We start from the raw sequence: 18,240 nt of genomic DNA, 5'->3' as shown, positions 1-18,240 counted from the left end.
GGGACAAGTACTTTGTAATTACACGCTCATTAAGAACAGCCTGTGGGGAGCAAAGAACAGGGTGAAGGAGAGTAAAGAATGCATCAGAAGAGGCAAATTCAGAATATCTAGCAGAGTTTCACTACATGTATTTCACAGACAAAGCCACTGAAGCTCAGCCCCAAATCACACATCTTGTAAGTGGCGGTCATAGCTGACCCCAAAGAGGAAGCTCTTACATACTATATGAAACCGTCTTTTCATCAGAATATGGAAGAGGAATAGGAAGGGCAAACTTTGCAGCTAGGAGACCAGTTAATAGGTTCAAGACCCAGAAGTGTTTAAGTCTGAGGGCTTGATGTGGCAGCAGCAGTAGGGAAAAAGAAGGGAATGGATTAGAAACAGTGGAGGCAGAATGGACAGAACTTTGGGCCTCAATTTATTTTCTGTTTAAAAATAAATAAGAATATTACAGAAGATACAGACTGTCTTAGATCCTTGCCTGAATGAAAGCTCTGTGATAATTCTTCTCTGTAGTGATTATGATATGTATTTATTTCATGGAATTAATGTATTTTTGAAAATGTTCCCCAAATGCTTCTTTTGGAGATTCAAAGTTGTGACGCTTATTTATTACATTAGCAATGCCCAACTCCAATTTTGAGATAACCAAGATTGTCACCAGGTGTCACAAAGTGTCTTTAAAATTATCAGAATAAAGATGTGCATGTCTTTTAATAGGCCTCTCCTCAAATAGAATGATGAGAGAAAAGAAAATACTAAAAGCATAGTGAAAATAATTCAGAAAACCTGGGCAGCAGCCATAAAATGTAAAAGTATTACATTAATTCAGTATGACCCAAAGCTTTTTTTTCTTGAATTTGCTCAATAATCGCCTCATTAATTTGCACTGATTCATAAGGGCATTTATTACTGAAGAAACATAAAAACCTCTTAGTTCATGTTTGAAAGTAGTTGCCTATTTTTATATCATGGAATGTTTTAAAAATTCACTTCAGTCCAGGCATTTCAGAAGAGCCTTTTCTTTCAGTGTTATTTATTACATGCCCTTTAGATTGGCTTTGACCACACCCCAGTTTGAGGTTTCCGAAAACAAAAAACAAAAAAAAAAAACTGTCCTCAGGATCCTGTAAGATAAATAGGCCATTCCCTTTTCATGGTCCCCCTCTCCCAGCAGTTTCCATTTCCCGCTGTTACCCTGCAAGCCATCACAGCCTTCTAGCTTACTGCTTCATTTATGTGTCTACTGCCTTCCACCCTTTCCATTTTAAAACAAAACAAACCAACAAACAAAGCAGATAAGAGTTGTTCTCATTTCAGCAACCAGACCCTAGCTTGAAGTTTCCTGAGCTTTTCTCTGCAGTATTTCCTTACCAATTTTCTCTTTTCTTCACAGGCTTTTTGTCTGATTATCTGGAGGCTCTCTAGACAGCATCAGTCATTCTCTCTAATGTACTCATGTTTTTGGAACCTTTTTCCAGAACAACCAGCCTGTGTTTTCAGTTCACTTCCCATTCCTGTCTTCGCGGCCATCCATCCCACAACCGTATCCCTTTCAGTCTCCCTCACCAGGCTAGCCAGTCACCGTTCTGGACTTTGGACCTGCTGATCTAGGCTACCATCCAATGTGAGCCCCACACTTGCCAGGCAACCTGTTCCCAAGTTCCCAGTCTTCTTGGGGAGGCAGTAGCACTACCTGCATTTTCCCAGCCACTTACTACAGTATGACCTGGGGTAAATTAGTTTCTCTAGGCATTAGTTTTCTTTCTGTTATATTGGGATACGAATAATCTTACAACACTCTAAGTTGTGTAACCATTAAATGATACAATACATTTAAAACCACTAGAGTACCTAACGGATTATAACTGCTCGATAAATTATCTTGTGCTTTGCCTCTGTATAATGAGCACTGTACATCCACTGATTTTCATGATTTTCTATTATCTATAATAAGACCAGGTAAGGATATTGCCTCCTCCTACTACTTAAAAAAGAAAGAAAGAAAGAAAAAGAACTCTAGGTGGTTTAGGAAGGAAATGGGAAGAGTTTTCTCATAAGCCTTCCATACAAACACTCATATTAATTTTTTCTTTTAAAAACTAAAGAAATTAATACACTAACAAGAGCATATGTTGTCATTTTAAATATGTATGTATAATAAATTTTATCTTTATAGATTGACTTCTTTCCTATCAAGTGCAAAGTATTTCTCTGGCATAAATCACAGTTAGTCTTACCTTACTTGACATAATTATGGTTGTAATTATTTCAATAAATATTTTCTCTTTAACACATATAGATGCATACTTGTATAATGTTTTGAGTATATATTAATATATGTTTACAAACAAATGCCTTAAAAGTTCTGAATATTATGCCTTGACTTAAAACAGATTCTTATGATGAATTAATGGGTTTTAACTTTAATTTTTGAAAATTGGTAATAAATCAGCATGGTTATGGAAATTCATCAAAATTGCTGATTTAGTCAGGTTTTGAAATTCATTTTTTATATTGTGTTGTCATCTAGCATTGGAATAATAACTACAAGTTTCATTAACTGAGAAGCAGAAACTAGAAAATGAGATGTAAACCAGTGAACTGTGAAAATGACGATATATTCACATATACTCTATTGAAAATGATTTTGCATTCTCTGCTAATGCAGATGTGATGTGATGGGATTGTTGAGGTGGAATTATTTAAGGGGCTGTTTAAGAATTTAAGCATATATGATATTCATACATTGAATAAAGAAGATTTTAGTGAAAATTATTTTCTTAGAATCACTGAGCATTAGTACTTGAATGAATTAGTACTTAAAGTTAACCTAGTCTGTCCCAGGAGTCAGCAAACTTTTTCTTACAGGGCCAGGTACTAAATATCATGGCCTATGGGTCAGATGGTTTCTGTCAACTATTCAGCTCAGCTGTTTAGTGCAAAAGCATCTATAGGCAATACATGAGTGAATGGATGTAGCTGTCCACCAAAATTTAATTACAAAGACAGATGGCTGGCACTCAGGCCATAGTTTGCTGACCCCAGATCTCAGGCCCCTCATCATACACATAGTGAAACCAACACTAGAAAGCTTAGGTCACTTAATCAAGGAGAAATAACAAAATAACAAACCTAGATAGTGCCAGAACCACTACCAGGCATTTAGTTTTGCCATTATCACAAGTCTTCCAATATGCATGCTAATGCTCTAAGAACAAAAGCATGTTTCTCATATAGTATTTAGCCAAAGAATTCTAACTAGTTGGTTTTCCACATCTATTAATTTTACTTAAAGTTGTTATTTCCCAGAAAACCATATTGTTTTTATTTTCTATGCAAAAAGAGAAAAAATAGAAAAAAAATGAAATTCCTTTACTGTATGTGAAAGTTAATTATTTGAATATTTTCTGTCTTCTTTGGAATGCTTATATTAAAATATTATTTCTGTTATTTAAAAATTATATATATGTGTGTGTGTGTATAGTTTTTTTGTTGGTTTGTTTTGTTTTGTTTTGTTTTTTTTAGATGGAGTTTCACTATTGTGGCCCAGGCTGGAGTTCAGTGGTGCGATCTCGGCTCACTGCAACTGCACCTCCGGGGTTTAAGTGATTCTCTGTCTCAGCTTCCTGAGTAGCTGGGTTTACAGGCGCCCGCCACCACACTTGGCCAATGTTTTGTATTTTTAGTAGAGATGGGGTTTCATCATGTTGGTTAGGCTGGTCTTGACTTCCTAACCTCAGGTGATCCACCTGCCACGGCCTCCTAAAGTGCTGGGATTACAGGCATGAGCCACTGCACCCGGCCAAATGAAATATATTTTAAAAAAAATCTGTGCCGTTTAGGATATATATAAATTAGGCATAATTTATTGAACTTAAAAAATTCAGGGATAATTAAATAAAATCAAATATTACCTTAACATATTTCAGTGTCTTCTGGACTTAATTCCTTTTTATTTATGTTCAAAGAATACCCTTATTCAGTAGAAAGACTACTGAATAAATCTAAACATTTTTAAGGGATTTTGGTTTCTTATAAAAAGTAGCACTGTTGAAAGTCTGGACAGAAACCAAAGATGTTACATACAAAGGAAAGAAAAGGATATTTTAATTGTAATCTTGAAACTACTTTTCCACCTTAAACAACACCATAGGATGGCAAATGTATTTAAAAAACAAACAAACAAAAAAACATAGACCTGTCCTCAGAATGCCCACTTTTCTGGAAAGGATACACTTCCTATTAAGTCAAATAAGAGGGAGGGAGTTGGTGGGTACCCACATCTCATAGTGATTATATGAGTAGATTGGGCATTTAAGTCTTTTATTGTTATTGTTACTGTTATTTGCATTGAGGAATGTTCCAATTAAACAATAAAATTAATTTTTGTTTTTATTTTTGTTTTTTGAGACGGAGTTTTGCTCTGTTGCCCAGGCGTAATCTTGGCTCACTGCAACCTCCGCCTCCTGGGTTCAAGTGATTGTCGTGCCTCAGCCTCTCGAGTACCTGGGATTACAGGTGCATGCCACCATACCCAGTTGATTTTTTATTTTCAATAGAGACGTGGTTTCACCATGTTGGCCAGGCTGGTCTTGATCTCCTGCCTTCAGGTGACCCACCTGCCTTGGCTTCCCAAAGTGCAGGAATTACAGGTGTTAACCACTGCGCCTGGCCAACAATAAAAATAATTTTAATAAAGGTAGATCATTTATTGTCTATATTTTGAAGATAATATTGTGCCATGGTCAGACTTGCTAGTGTAATAATCCAGCAAGAGATGATATGAGGACCTAAGGAGGAGGAAGAAAAGAGGGAAAATTATAAAGTAAAATCCACTGGGTTTTGTGATTTCGTTAAGTGCAGGGAGACTAAACCAAAACAAGACTTCCAGCTTTGGTGAATGGATGGATGGTGATGTGTAGCAGTCAGTTGGAGATGCTAGAGGATGTAGTACTGGTTAGAAAATTGGAGACAGGAGAAATGTTTAATTGAGATACCTGTGGACTATCATGGAAGATCTAAGTGGACATTTTTGATATAGAAACATGAAGCTTTAGGGGAAGACTGATGCTAGCTATATGTGTTTGGGATCATCAGTATATATAGATAGTAACTTAAGCCATGGGAGTAAATGGAGTCATTCAGGGAAACCTTGTCAAGTACAGAGAGAAAAGATTAAAGGCTAGAACACCATAAGAAAATATTTGTTCGTTGGTTGTTTATGGATACATTATAAAAGCAGCAATAGAGTATCTTCAAACAGTGTTACCACATCATAAGATATTTAATATAGTATAAATTCTGTAGGAGGGAGAATACTCCATTAAAAAATTATATCAAAAAAGAAATTCTTGGCCAGTGTTTGGCTGTGGAATGGGAATGAAATCCAAAAGCCTTCACCCCATGGACTGATTCATGGAATAGAGAAGGCCTCAAGTCTTTCCCTTCCCAGTGTAACTGTCTTGTGGTAAAATATTATCCAAGCATTTTATGTCTGTTTGGAGTCAAGTGATAAAGAAAGGAACCTTTCTCCTAGAAATATTGATTTTGTGATTAACTAAGAGCAAGACTTTTTTTCTGATTAATTTGGTGAGTAAGGTGTGTTGAGAGAGAGGTGTGGGAGTTGCTCTATAATATAATATGAAACCACTGACCAACACAAGGCTTTGGCCCACTTTCTGGAAAGACTCTGAAGTAATGAAAGATACGATTTCTATACCGTATTTTAGTTGACTCTGCAAATTCAGCTAGATTTGCTGTTATTAATTTCACTTAGTTAGAAAGGAGTAAGTCAGTGTTGCCAGTTCCTTCTCAATTCCTTAGTCAAAGCAAAGGAATGGGAATTATCATTTCTGAACTTTATCCTAGGTTCAGCAATTTTCTCCATAGAGTTAAAGAGATTGCTTAAATCCCTAGCCAATTTTACCAGCTACAAAAAAAATGATGCACTGGAATTTGAAGGAATAATTAAATGTACATGGAATATAAGTTCTAGTTTACATCTGTGTACAGCTAAAATAAAAGAACCTTGGCTATTTTTGGAACTTGAAACAGTTACTAGTAAAGTGCATTTGCTCCTGGACTCTTTTGGTGTATTCTTTGTATTAATTCTGGCTGGAGTTATATTGAGTGCCTGTAGGACATCTAGCACCTATGCCTAGTAAGGAATTACATAGAACCAGGTCTGAAGCCCAAAGACAAGTATAAGCTGGAGGTAAAATCGTGGGAGAAATCTTCTATGGATGACAGTTAAAAAACTCGAAATAAGGCCCAGTGACCTATAAAGTGTATATATTTGAGAAAGCACTGGTTTAAGCGTATGTATATATAACCATAGACAAAACCAGCATTTAAGGGGCAAAAAGGGGTAGGTCCCAGAAGGAGACCAAGTCATTCCTGGTTAACTATCCTATATCTGAGAAATAAAGGGAGAAAATGTAGAAGAAGGGTAGTGGTCAGCAGAGTCTAATGCAGCAGAGGCTATTATGATGAGGCCTGAAGAGTCTCCATTGTTTGGTGCTGAATGGCTGGTCTGCTTAGGGAAAATGTCGGGAGCACTGTCCCGTGATTTATTCTGTGTCCATGCCAGAGGGTAGAACCAGGCTCAGGGTAGCAGCAGATATTATCTATAAGATAACCATCTTATAGAGATGTGAGGAGGAGTTTTTTTTATTGGATAAGAGGTTAGCTATAAAGCTTCTTAACTCCTCCAGAAATCCAAGATTCTGCTATGCTAGTATCAGGATTCAAAGCTCAACTTTGAATCATTGGCAGTAGGGCTTGAATAGCAGGATTATCCCTTTTACTCTGGGGTCTTTCATTAGTTAGAAATGTCAACACCGTAAAGTTGGATACACTGAATTTTATGCAAGTCATTTTAGGTGCCCATCGGAATTGTACCCCTTCATGAGCACACACTCAGCCAAAGCAGCAACGTGCATATAACCTGCATTTTTCTGGTTAGCACTTTGCTTTTTGACTTTTAAATCAAACTAAACATTAATATAAGAAGTTTTGATAATAATCCATGAACTGCATCTTTTTTAAAAGGTAGTGTAGCTCTGTTCCTGTAGTGTAGCTCTGTTCCTGTAGTGTAACCATAGCAACTGACAAAGAACAGAGAAAGAAAGCTTTCACACATGCTGTGCTAATTAATCCTGTCCTACAGTTTTCTTTCAACTGAAGAATGCAGTTTAATAAATTTTGCATGAGTAAGCATGTTTTGATGCATGAACTGTATAAACACACAGCAATATCTTTACCAAAAATATTTGTTAAAAATGTAATTGTATATATTTATACTTCAAAGTCTCTTTCTTTCCTCTTTTGTTCATTCTTTCTCGTTCTTTGTTTCTTCTTGTCTGTCTGTTATTTTTATTTTTTGAGTCATTGTTTTAATGATTTTCTCTCTTCCTGAAAAGTTTTGAGATTTTCTTATCCTATTAACCAAACAGACATTTTTAGGGTAAAAATTTTTTGTTCATCAATATAGAGGACACTTTCTACAATAAATTGTTTTAATTGACTAACTGTATTCAAATGAGATGAGAGAATTTTTCTCAAGCAATGTAGAATAATGTATCTTAAAAATATAATAACATTCTTCACTCTGACACATTTACGTGCAAACCATTTTAAGAGACTCAGTCTTAAGCTTTGGAAAGTTAGATATTGAAAGTTATTTTTACTGTTATTTTGGGAAGTTATGTGGCTCATCTGAATAAAATTGGAGTAGCCTTTGGCCTAAACATGTGGGAAAAAAGACAGTAATGTAGATAAAGCACTTTTTTCTATTTGTAGTTTCCAAAAATATTTAACCAGTCTAGGAAACTCATATTCAGAGTGAGCATAGTTGATCTGAAATTACATGTGGTTATCTTGATGTATACTACTTCTAGGTTATTTTGAGGTCTTATTTTCCCCTTTACAACTGGGAACATCACAGTTTTTTTATAACTAGCGTGGTCTGAGCTGTCAGTGAAAATCTTCAATTTTTTTTCATTCTCTCATCCTTCTGGCTTAGCTTTCTGACAACAGGGCCTCAGGAGAACCAAGAGAATCAAGCCCAAATGTTTGTAGCATCCCATTTGACTTGACAACAGCATATGGAACAAATCAGAACCTATTTCAGGACTTGTGCCTGGCTCTTTATTCTCCATATGGAACCATAGTCATTTGAGGAACCAACCGTTTTGATGGGATTACCAAGTTCTGGAGACACTTTATCATCTTGATTGTCTTATCTATTGTTCAATTTTGCCTGAATTAATGTAGGATAAAACCTTGCAGAGGAAAGAAGGAAGAGGTTGTTATAGAAATCTATTATCAAAAATAATTACTCCATTCATATGGAGAAAAATTGGGGACCATGAATGTGCGAGTATGTCTTTGTGGTATAATCTGTACATTTTAATATGGAATACTTATAAATATCAACCAATTTATAGTAAACCATTGCATTATTATTAAAACTGACTGGTAGAAAAAAATTGGGGCACTGTAACCATAGCTGAATTAATTAGAAATTCTTTGTCTTACCAGCTGTCTTATTAACTTTAAAATTTACATATAATACTGAAAATGGAATGCTACATTTAATAAATAAGAAAAAGCCATTTCCTTACTACATAAAAATTTTTAAATAGAACATTAAAATGAATATGTTATGGTAGGTTCACTGTAAAAATGTTTTAAGTGCTATAAACATAACAGTAAATAATACTTTATACTTGTCACTAATGAATACAGCTAGATAGAAAGCTGTCACACAGGTTTTTTTCTTTTAAAAAATGACATCTATAGATTTTGTGATTTTTAAAATAATTGCACATTCATTCCACAAATCTTGGGAAAACACTCAGAAAAACTTACTAAAAAATAAAGATAATCCCATATTCCACAGGTAACCACTGAAGACGTTTAAATGTATTTTCTGCCAAACCTTTTTCTTTTTTTTTTTTAGAGGGAAAAAAACCAGACCTACTAATCTTTTTTCTGTGCATGAGTATTTATGGTTATGAGGTCAAATTGCATATACCTTTTCACTTAACATCTTCCCAGTTTAAAAAAATTATTAGAGGACATTTTAATTTATCATATATAATCTCATCAATGTATGTACCAGATTTGACTATTCCTTTATAGTTATTTATTTAGATGTTTTTTCAAAAAAGCTTCTGCAATAAGCATTTCCTAGTGAGTATTTGACAGAACACTGAAACCACAAGAAATTGTAGGACGATTCTTTGAGGAAAGTATTATACTCTCCTCTTGCAGATTCACAATACACATTAGAACAATTAAGAAAACTGAGAAGTTTCACAATTTAAGGATTCTTTAACTTTCTAAATCTATTTTTTCTCAAAGTTATTTGACCAAGGAACCGTTTCTCACACTGCTTATAAATCTGAAAAATTCAAGAGACTTCTAAGCTCCTGTGTTATAATAGTTTATGAATTATTTGTTTACTCTGCTGATATTTTATTAGATTCATGACATCAGTGCTTTATTAGGAAATAGAAATGTTTTAATGGTTATTAGCATGTGTTAAAAACAGAAACCACAATATGCTTTCCCCAGTTTTCTATTAACCTTGACACTGCACTCCTGATTCTGTATTAAAAGGTCAGGTTTGACCTTTAAAATTGTGAACATTCAAATTTAAATTCCCTTGTTTTGCTAATGCCTGTTAAACTTCTTTATGTTTCGTGTAACCCACAGGTCTTGCAAGAGCAAAATCCGTCCCTAGCCACACATACTCCAACGAAGTGGTTACCTTGTGGTACAGACCTCCAGATGTCCTTCTAGGCTCAACAGAATATTCCACCTGCCTTGACATGTGGTGAGAAATGGAAGCTTTACTCTAGCTAATCTATCTGTAGTGCTTGGTGTGGGTCAAGCCTAGACAAACATCCTAACAGTTTGAATGAAGATTAATGGTGCAGGAGTGTTTGCCTGCATGTGGCCATGCTGCTGGATGTTTTAAAACATGATTGGGAATGTTCTCTAATTAGAGTCTCCTTTGCAGATGCTGTGTGGTAATGGTTCTTGATGGACAGGGGCAGAGACATTTTTCTAACTGTCAGTATCATGATTTTTCTCTCCCTAAGAGTCTTAATTTGTGGCTGTATCTTATAACAAGGGAAGTATATATCTCCAGACGGCAACAGGATTGGAGTAGCAGGGAGTATGTTTAAATTTGCAACAAAGCTCTGATGAGTGGTCTGAAAATTTTGGTGTAACTGTTAGGCACCAGTTTGACTCACAGTATGTACTTGAAAACTTCTGACACTAGTTATCCAAAATGAAATAAAATGACTACTTTTAAAAAATATTATATGTTTAATTTTAGGTCTCACTTTCACAAATGCTTTAGCAAAGCTTAAAAATCTATTTTATGAGGTCCAGTGATTGTCAAGATTTAATTCATAATTAGCATAATGATAAACTATGCTGAGTTCCCAATTAAGTGTGATCCAAATCAAACAATCAAATAAGGGAATAATCTAATTTTTGGCATGAAGGACAGACTGTTGAACATGTCTTTTATTAATAGAATAATTTCTTTTCTAGACTCACAGTTGTTTCCAAAGTAAAACAATTTACATAGCACATGCCTATTTTATAATAGGAGTCATCTTCCCTGAATGATTATGCCCCCATATGTAGAATTCCACTGTGTATTCATATAATTTTATGACCTCAGTAAAACTGCAGTATGTGTTGTTTATCTTACTGTTGTATACTTACTTACTTCAGTGCTCTACCCCCCGTAATCTTGGCTTTTCATAAATTGGCCTGTGATGAGGCCTGGCATCTTTCCTGATGTTTTTGATCCAAAAACATTATGGTGAGAAAACAATCAAGTTTCTCAGGATCTAGGGCACAGTGGAGATTTTTTTATGTTCTAGCGGCCCTCCCTAGGAATGAGATTTGGGGATTTGTAAAGCCACTGAGGATACCTGCAACATTTTGTGTACATGAGAACATATTTATTTTTATTGAAGTGTAGCTCTAAAGCTTCCTAGTAGAGCTACAAGAAAATCAGATAATCATACAGATCTGTTGTCATAAATTTTGTAACATCTTGTAATAAATCTAATACCATTTTAATGATATTCTAAAACACTGAGACTAAAGATGATCATCTGTCATTAAGGGGCTGAGCTAATCTTTCTTTTGTCACACTTCCTGGCTTTTTTGGGGTGGATGGTTGTTTACACAGTTAGATTTTTTTTCCCCAACACAGGGATTTGAGTAAAATAGATATTTAGATAATTAGTGTAATGGCAGAAAAAGTTGAAAATAAAGGCCAATGAATGCATCAGGATATTAGTTACTTTCTCATCCCTTTCCTACTTCCTGACTTATAGTTGGCTATGCAAATATTCATTACTTAAGATTCTTGTGTTGTGGGGCTTTTTCTCTATTTTTTGAGTATGGAAATTCTAGGTTGTCTTTCAATGAGGTCAGTTAGGGACTCTGCTAATAAAACATTGGTTGGAAACGTCTGTGGCTTGGAGCCAGTTTTTGTCTTAGTTGCTTGGCAGTTCAGTTAAGACTCTACCCTCAGAACATTTTTTACATACTAGTGGCTAATTTTTCCCAAACCTTTAAAAGCACCAAGAACCAAATGGGCTGTGCCATAATATGTGTGTTTCTGAGGTGTAGCTCAGTATTTGATTTCCAGCGTGTGCCACTTTTTCTTGCACGTGTGTCACTTTTTCTTCCTCGTGTGTGTGTTCATTCTCTCAAGGAAGATAGCTTGGACACTTTCTGCCAGTTTGCTTTGAACAGAGACATAATGGAAGCACAAGAAGACTGTTATTTAAGTGGAAAGGAGGAAAACTGATAGAAAATAGTAGACCCTAAATGCCCTTTTGTCTACATGCCAAGATTATTCATTGTCAGAACCAAATAGCAAATGTGTTATGTCTGAACAGCTTCCCATGCTTACTGGCTCTTCACTTCCAAGCCTTAAAATCTATGTTATATCTATGGTACCCCTGCCTGTCTGAATCTGATTTCAAGCCATTTTCTAAAAGCTGTCTTGTTATTATCCTATAAGTCAAATAAAATGTGTTTTCCCCGTTAGGGAGAAGTTCACAGGCACTGATTTTTGCATAATCGATGACGTCGATGCTGGGTATTGAGAGAACTAGAAATGGGACTATAATTGAGTCATGGCTCAGCTGCAGCAAAGAGAAGTGCAAATATTAACCCGTGGAGAATAGCAGGGAGGCAGGTGGCAGTAGTTTCAGGCTTTCTTACAGTTCATTTGTCAGCGTGGGGCAGTAAGGTAGTAACTAAACACTAATGATCCCTATACAGAGTTACATTTTCCAGTTTTCTGTTTAAATAGCCATAGGAAATAAAAATATGAGTGAAGACACATATGCATTATCATTTATCAGCAAGTGATGGAAATCAGAGCTGGCCGTGTTACGATTTCCTCCTCCAGGTCTCCAACACTTGCAATGAACAAACAACCCTGTGTGATTTGGGAACTCATCAAGATAGATAGTTTTTGATACTTTTATGAAAATAGATAGTTTTTGATAGTTTTATCTCCCTCTGTAAGGGAAATTTTAAGCAGAGGAATCAAATTGAACATTTCCTCTGTATAACTTCTCTTAATTTTTGGATTTATAACTCTGTGAAAGTCAAGGCATAGGAAATCGTTGCTAAGCTTCTAAACCAAAAAGGCTTACTAAGTTTTGAAAGCCACATTAAGAGAAGTGCAGATGTAACAAGCAGCTTATCTATGTAGTTCTTCCCTTGCTAGGAAGCTCTGCTCAAGCTATTGAGGTCATTGTGCCAAATAAGCTTTATATTCCTCATAGAAGTTCATAAATATGTTTAGAGCTGCATTTGTTTTTTGAAAGCAGAAAAGCAGAAGGTCACTTGGGATTATTTTAAGGGCTTAATTTTTAAAATAGGGTGACTAAATCATCTGCAGCTAATAAATGATTATCTCATCAAGACCACAGTGCTTTGGGGGTGGGTAAAATATATAGTAGCACTACCCTGAGGTATCAACTACAGTACTCCCCAACACCCCAACAGTGTATGAAGAATGATAGCATGCCAGTCTCTTCCTTTCATCATCTTTTAAAAAGCGAATTAACATATTAACTATGCTTGTCAAAATGTGGGGCAAATCATTTATAAATAAGCCTGTCAAATGTAATGAGATTGCGTATTAAATCATCCGTTTCTCTATTACATCTCTGATTTAAGATTAAAATTAATTTATTTAACATTGTAGCAGCTGGGTGGTTAGAAAAAATTTCCATACCCCTCTTGATATATAGAAAAATGTCCACATCAAAATTGATTTTGCATATATTAGAAAAGAAATTGCCTGTTTATTAAGTATTAAAAGGCCATTTGGCATTGCTTTTTTATTAAATAAGCCTAATCACCATACATATTGGCAATATACAAAGTTCTGCCATCATCTTGAATGATCTTTCTTGAACCAAGGAAATGTATATAATAAAATAATGTTTCTTAGGATTTAGGTTTATTTACTAATGTTTTAAGGTAGAGAATCACAAATTAACCCTACCATAGCCCCTACTCTGAAAATAAATTTGTTCTATATGAGGTCCTGTGGTTTGATTTGAGACTTGAGTAATAATAATAGTAACAACAATAGGTACTCCTATTAAACACAAACTGTATTCTGAGCCCTGTTATGCATTTTAATTACTTACCTATTTTACCATGATACAGTGAAAGAAAACCAAACCCAGAGATACTAAATAATATGGGTAAGGTCTTGCAGTTAGTAAATAGAGCACACATTCAAACTCAAAGATAACCTACTCAAAGCCCTTTCTTTTTACAAGACACTACATAATCTCTTAAGATGATTTATTTAAAATTTGGTCTTTATTTTACCACTGGAGCAACTCCAAAACACAAATACAGCAAAACATATATTTTATAATTTAGGTTATACTCTGAGTCATGTCCTTTGCATAGCTCAAATATAGTGGGTGTCTTTCACTCTCACTCAACAGCCTGTGGACTGTTTTTCTCTCCTGACATCGTTTTAAGACATTTTACTATACATTTTTATGCAAGGAAGAGTTTTTTTAAAAAAATAAACTAAGACAGGAATCATTGGATTGAATACATTTTCACAGGACTAGTACTTATGCTGGCGTGTATTAATATTTTCCCAATTCCTAGCCATTACTCATTTATTACTTTTGCTAAAATGAATGAGTTCATTTTAAACCGAAGGATAGTAAGAATGAGAATTAGAGTTCATGAGTTATGTTGAATCATCTGTCTGTCAGCACTGTTTGTACTATTTCTAATTAATCAGGTCATAAGACCAAGGAACATATGAATTAGTTACCGTCAAATGTAACACCTCTTTAAGAGTTCTTGAGAACTGCTCAAATAATGCATGATCCAAGTGACTTGTTGGTGTAGCCACCGAAATGCAATGCAACATAACAAAAGAACTGGGGACAGTCAGAAGGGCATCCAGGAGATTGAAGCTGATCTCATGGTGGCAGCCATGGTTTCTAAGCCCACTCCCACTATGGAAGTCCCTTAAAATTAGGATGACCCTGTATTTTATCATTATACCAGGACACCATTGAGAGTTAATAATTCTGCCAGGATAATAGGTGTAAAACAGAAATAACTGGGACATGTGGTCACCTTTCTCATAATGCACTAGAGCAGTAATTTACTAAATACTACTAATCAGAAGAGTCTTAACACATTCTATTGAGTGTTTAATTCACACTAAGGACTACTGACTACAAACTCAAATTCCTTGTTACAAACTTAATGTTACATTGCCTAATAAAAATTATCTCTATAAGTACAGTTCTCTCATATTAGATTATTGTGGCATTTTAGAGTGGCTACTAAAGTGCCGAACTTAGTGATAGCTTTGGGATGCTGAAAGGAAGCACCTCTATTTTTCTGTCAAAAATCTAGTGTGGGGCTGGGCACGGTGGCTCACAACTGTAATACCAGCACGTTGGGAGGCCGAGGCGGGTGGATCACCTGAGGGCAGGAGTTCAAGACCAGCCCCACCAACATGGTGAAACTGCGTCTCTATTAAAAATACAAAATTAGCTGGGCATGGTGGCACATGCCTGTAACCCCAGCTACTTGGGAGACTGAGACAGGAGAATCTCTTGAACCCGGGAGGCAGAGGTTACAGTGAGTTGAGATCACACCATTGCACTCCAGCCTGGATGACAGAGTGAGACTCCGTCTCAAATTAAAAAAAAGTCTAGTGTGGTTATAGTTTTTATATTCCATTGTTGTTTATCGGTGTATATGTTTGTGAGAGAAAGAGTATATGTGTGTTTTCAGTGCATATGTTTGGTCATTTATTGGCAATAAATTAGCTGAATGATAATATGTAAAATGAGGCATTGTTCACTACCAAATATTTTTAAGAACAAATAAAAATTTCCCCATTTTAAATCAATGTTTGCAAAATAATTGGCTATCCAGTAACTGGTTTTTGGGTGATTTTTAAACAGCCAGTCACAGAGGCTCAGTTTCATGACATTATTATAACCCTGGTGCATTCAGCTGCCTCACTGGTTTGTGAGAATAAAAAGAGATGGTTACATGTAAAATTTTTTAAGAAATATAAAACTCCCCAAATGTTGAGAACAGTGTTCTTATCAACTCTTAGAATGTCCATCAGCCAAGCTAAATATACTGCATTTCTGTTGGGGTATAGCATCCAAGGGTGCTGTGGGATATATAAAAGCTGCTCTATTTGGTTTTAGGGAAATTAACATACGGCCTATGTCTTGAGAATCAAAAATAATTTTTGGCCCAGGATATTCTCATCTGAAGAGTGTGTGTGTGTGTGTGTGTGTGTGTGTTTTAATTTAGAAATACATAGGCAGGAGTGTTGGCTTACACCTGTAATCCCAGCACTTTGGGGGCCAAGGTGGGAGGATGGCATGAGGCTAGGCGTTTGAGACCAGCCTGGGCAACATGCTGAGATCCCATCTCAGCAAAATATAAAAATTCAGTTACCATGGTAGAGTGGGCCTGTAGTCCCACAGGAGGCTGATTTGGGAAGATAGCTTGAGCCCCGGATTCAAGGCTGCAGTGAGATATGATCACACCATTGCACTCCAGCCTGGCCCCAAGAGTGAGACCTACAAAAATAAAAAATTAAAAAAAAATAGAAATACATAAACTAGTATTCAAAGTTTAGAGAACATTGGATGTGCACTGGTGCTTTCATGTTGTAAGTTGTGTATTTATTCATATAGAAATCATTTCTCTGAACATTGTCAACCTAAATAACAAAAACGGAAAGGGAGACTCTCTAAAAGAAAATGATGTTTATTCAGAAACAGGCATTGCAATGGGAATATATGTGCCGTAATAAATTATGTGCGTATTGAGGGAGGTGAAGGAAGACAAAGGTTTTTTGTTTTTTTGTTTTGTTTTGTTTGAGATGGAGTCTTACTCAGTCACCCAGACTGTAGTGCAATGGCGCGATCTCAGCTCACTGCAACCTTCGTCTCCCGGGTTCAAGAGATTCTCCTGCCTCAGCCTCCTGAGTAGCTGGGATTACAGGTGCCCACTACCACGCCTGGCTAATTTTTGTATTTTTAGTAGAGATGGGGTTTCACCACGTTGGTCAGGCTGGTCTCGAACTCCTGACCTCGAGATCCACCCGCCTCAGCCTCCCAAAGTGCTGGGATTACAGGCGTGAGCCACCGTGCCTGGCCGACAAAGGTTTTTAAAGGAAAATGAGAAGAATTACATAATTGTTTTATGATAATTATCCTTGACTACAAAGATCAGTAACAAGGGTGATGGCAGTCTGACATTGGGCAGGCAGATGTCTTCATAGAAGTATTTTTTGTGTGTAAGGTTGCAGTGGCCTTTGTGCAAGGCTGTGTTTTTTGCAGCCTTTTGTGATAGTTTTCATGTATGAGAACCCTTCCTTCTTGGCCTTCCCCAGCTCTGTTTGTCAGGGGTTTTAACATAAGTGACTCCATTTTGATGGTGACAACTTTCACAAAATGTAACTAGCAGTGTTTTGCTTTATAAAGGAGAGTCATCGTTATAGTAGAAAACATATTGAAAATCTAGGTCAGCTTCCCTCTGCCACTTCTTAGCTGGGTGACTTTAGTTGAACAAATTCCTTAGCTACTCCTAGCTTCAGTTTCCGAACCATAAGACTGTAACAATAAAACCTATTTTAATTATAACCTATAACTAATACATACCACAGCAATAACAATAGAAAAACAGTGATCTTCTGCCTCATCCATACCCACCCTTTAATCCTATTTCCCAGAAGCAACTACTTTTAACTGTTTTTTTTTAATTTTTTTATCTGTTTTTACTTTTAACTCTTTTAGACATGGTATTTTACTTCTGTCTGTCTTAAATTGCTTATATTGCTATTCATTGATTTACTATTTTCGACACTATCTACTAAGTAGGTATTATGGTAGATGAGGATTTAACTTGCTTCTGTCAACCTTACTTCATTATCCTAATTTAGAATCTATATCACGTCTTAGAACATTAGTATATTATTCATGCTTAAAGTCAAGTAGTATTTATGATGATATATTTTCTTATATAACCTTTTGCTTTTCCTGGACTTAATAACGGTCTGTGATTCTTATTAGCTGTCTTTGCTCTTATGACTAATTATAATTGTGAAGAATTTATCAATTACCTATGAAAACGTATTTTTCAAATTCTCAAACACAACAGCAAATCTATCAGTTCCATTTACTTTTTTTACGTCTCCTTTCCTCAACCATTGTCTTGAAACTTTCCTCTCTCGGCTTTCTGATTTCTTGGCTTAGCACAAGGCAGCATTTCTTATCTCAGACTTCATTTGCTCCCCACTCATCCCCATCCGCACTTTGTCTCTGCATGGTGTTGTAGGTCCTAAGCTGTTCTCTTCCCAATCTGTTCCCCACCCTCTTCTGTCCTGCCCTGTGTCTTACTTTGCTGACCCCTAGGGAATTGCATCCTCTCAGCTGCCATCACTCACTGGTTTCCAGCTGGGTTCAGGCAAAAACAAGTGGGAGGAGAGAGTGACTGTATATTTTTCCCTAATTCTTCCGCATGTTAGACCATGTTTCTGGAAATGACTAACTACAACTTCTGTGGGGAAGCTTCTCTCCCATAGCACTAGCTGTCAGTAGACACTAATAACACTTAGTTTTTAGTTGGAGAGGGAGTCATGGCTTCCTGCTG

At 36.0% G+C, this 18,240-nt stretch overlaps 1 protein-coding gene across 11 annotated transcripts in view; it reads left to right on the top strand.

Annotated features, from left to right (window-relative positions):
- Positions 1 to 18,240, top strand: part of CDK14 (cyclin dependent kinase 14) — a 592,876-nt gene that overhangs the window by 336,170 nt on the left and 238,466 nt on the right. For all 11 annotated transcript variants that reach the window (XR_010140627.1, NM_001133044.1, XM_009243031.4 and 8 more), the window contains 1 exon segment: positions 9,724 to 9,844. Coding sequence is in view for 10 of the 11 variants with exons in the window: in NM_001133044.1 (NP_001126516.1) it covers positions 9,724 to 9,844 (121 nt within the window). In the remaining variant the exon portion in view is untranslated.

This window comes from Pongo abelii, chromosome 6 (genome assembly GCF_028885655.2).
Source record: "Pongo abelii isolate AG06213 chromosome 6, NHGRI_mPonAbe1-v2.0_pri, whole genome shotgun sequence".
Lineage (NCBI taxonomy): Eukaryota > Metazoa > Chordata > Mammalia > Primates > Hominidae > Pongo > Pongo abelii.
Note: the sequence above shows the minus strand (reverse complement) of the source record. Positions and strands in the feature narration are given on the sequence as shown.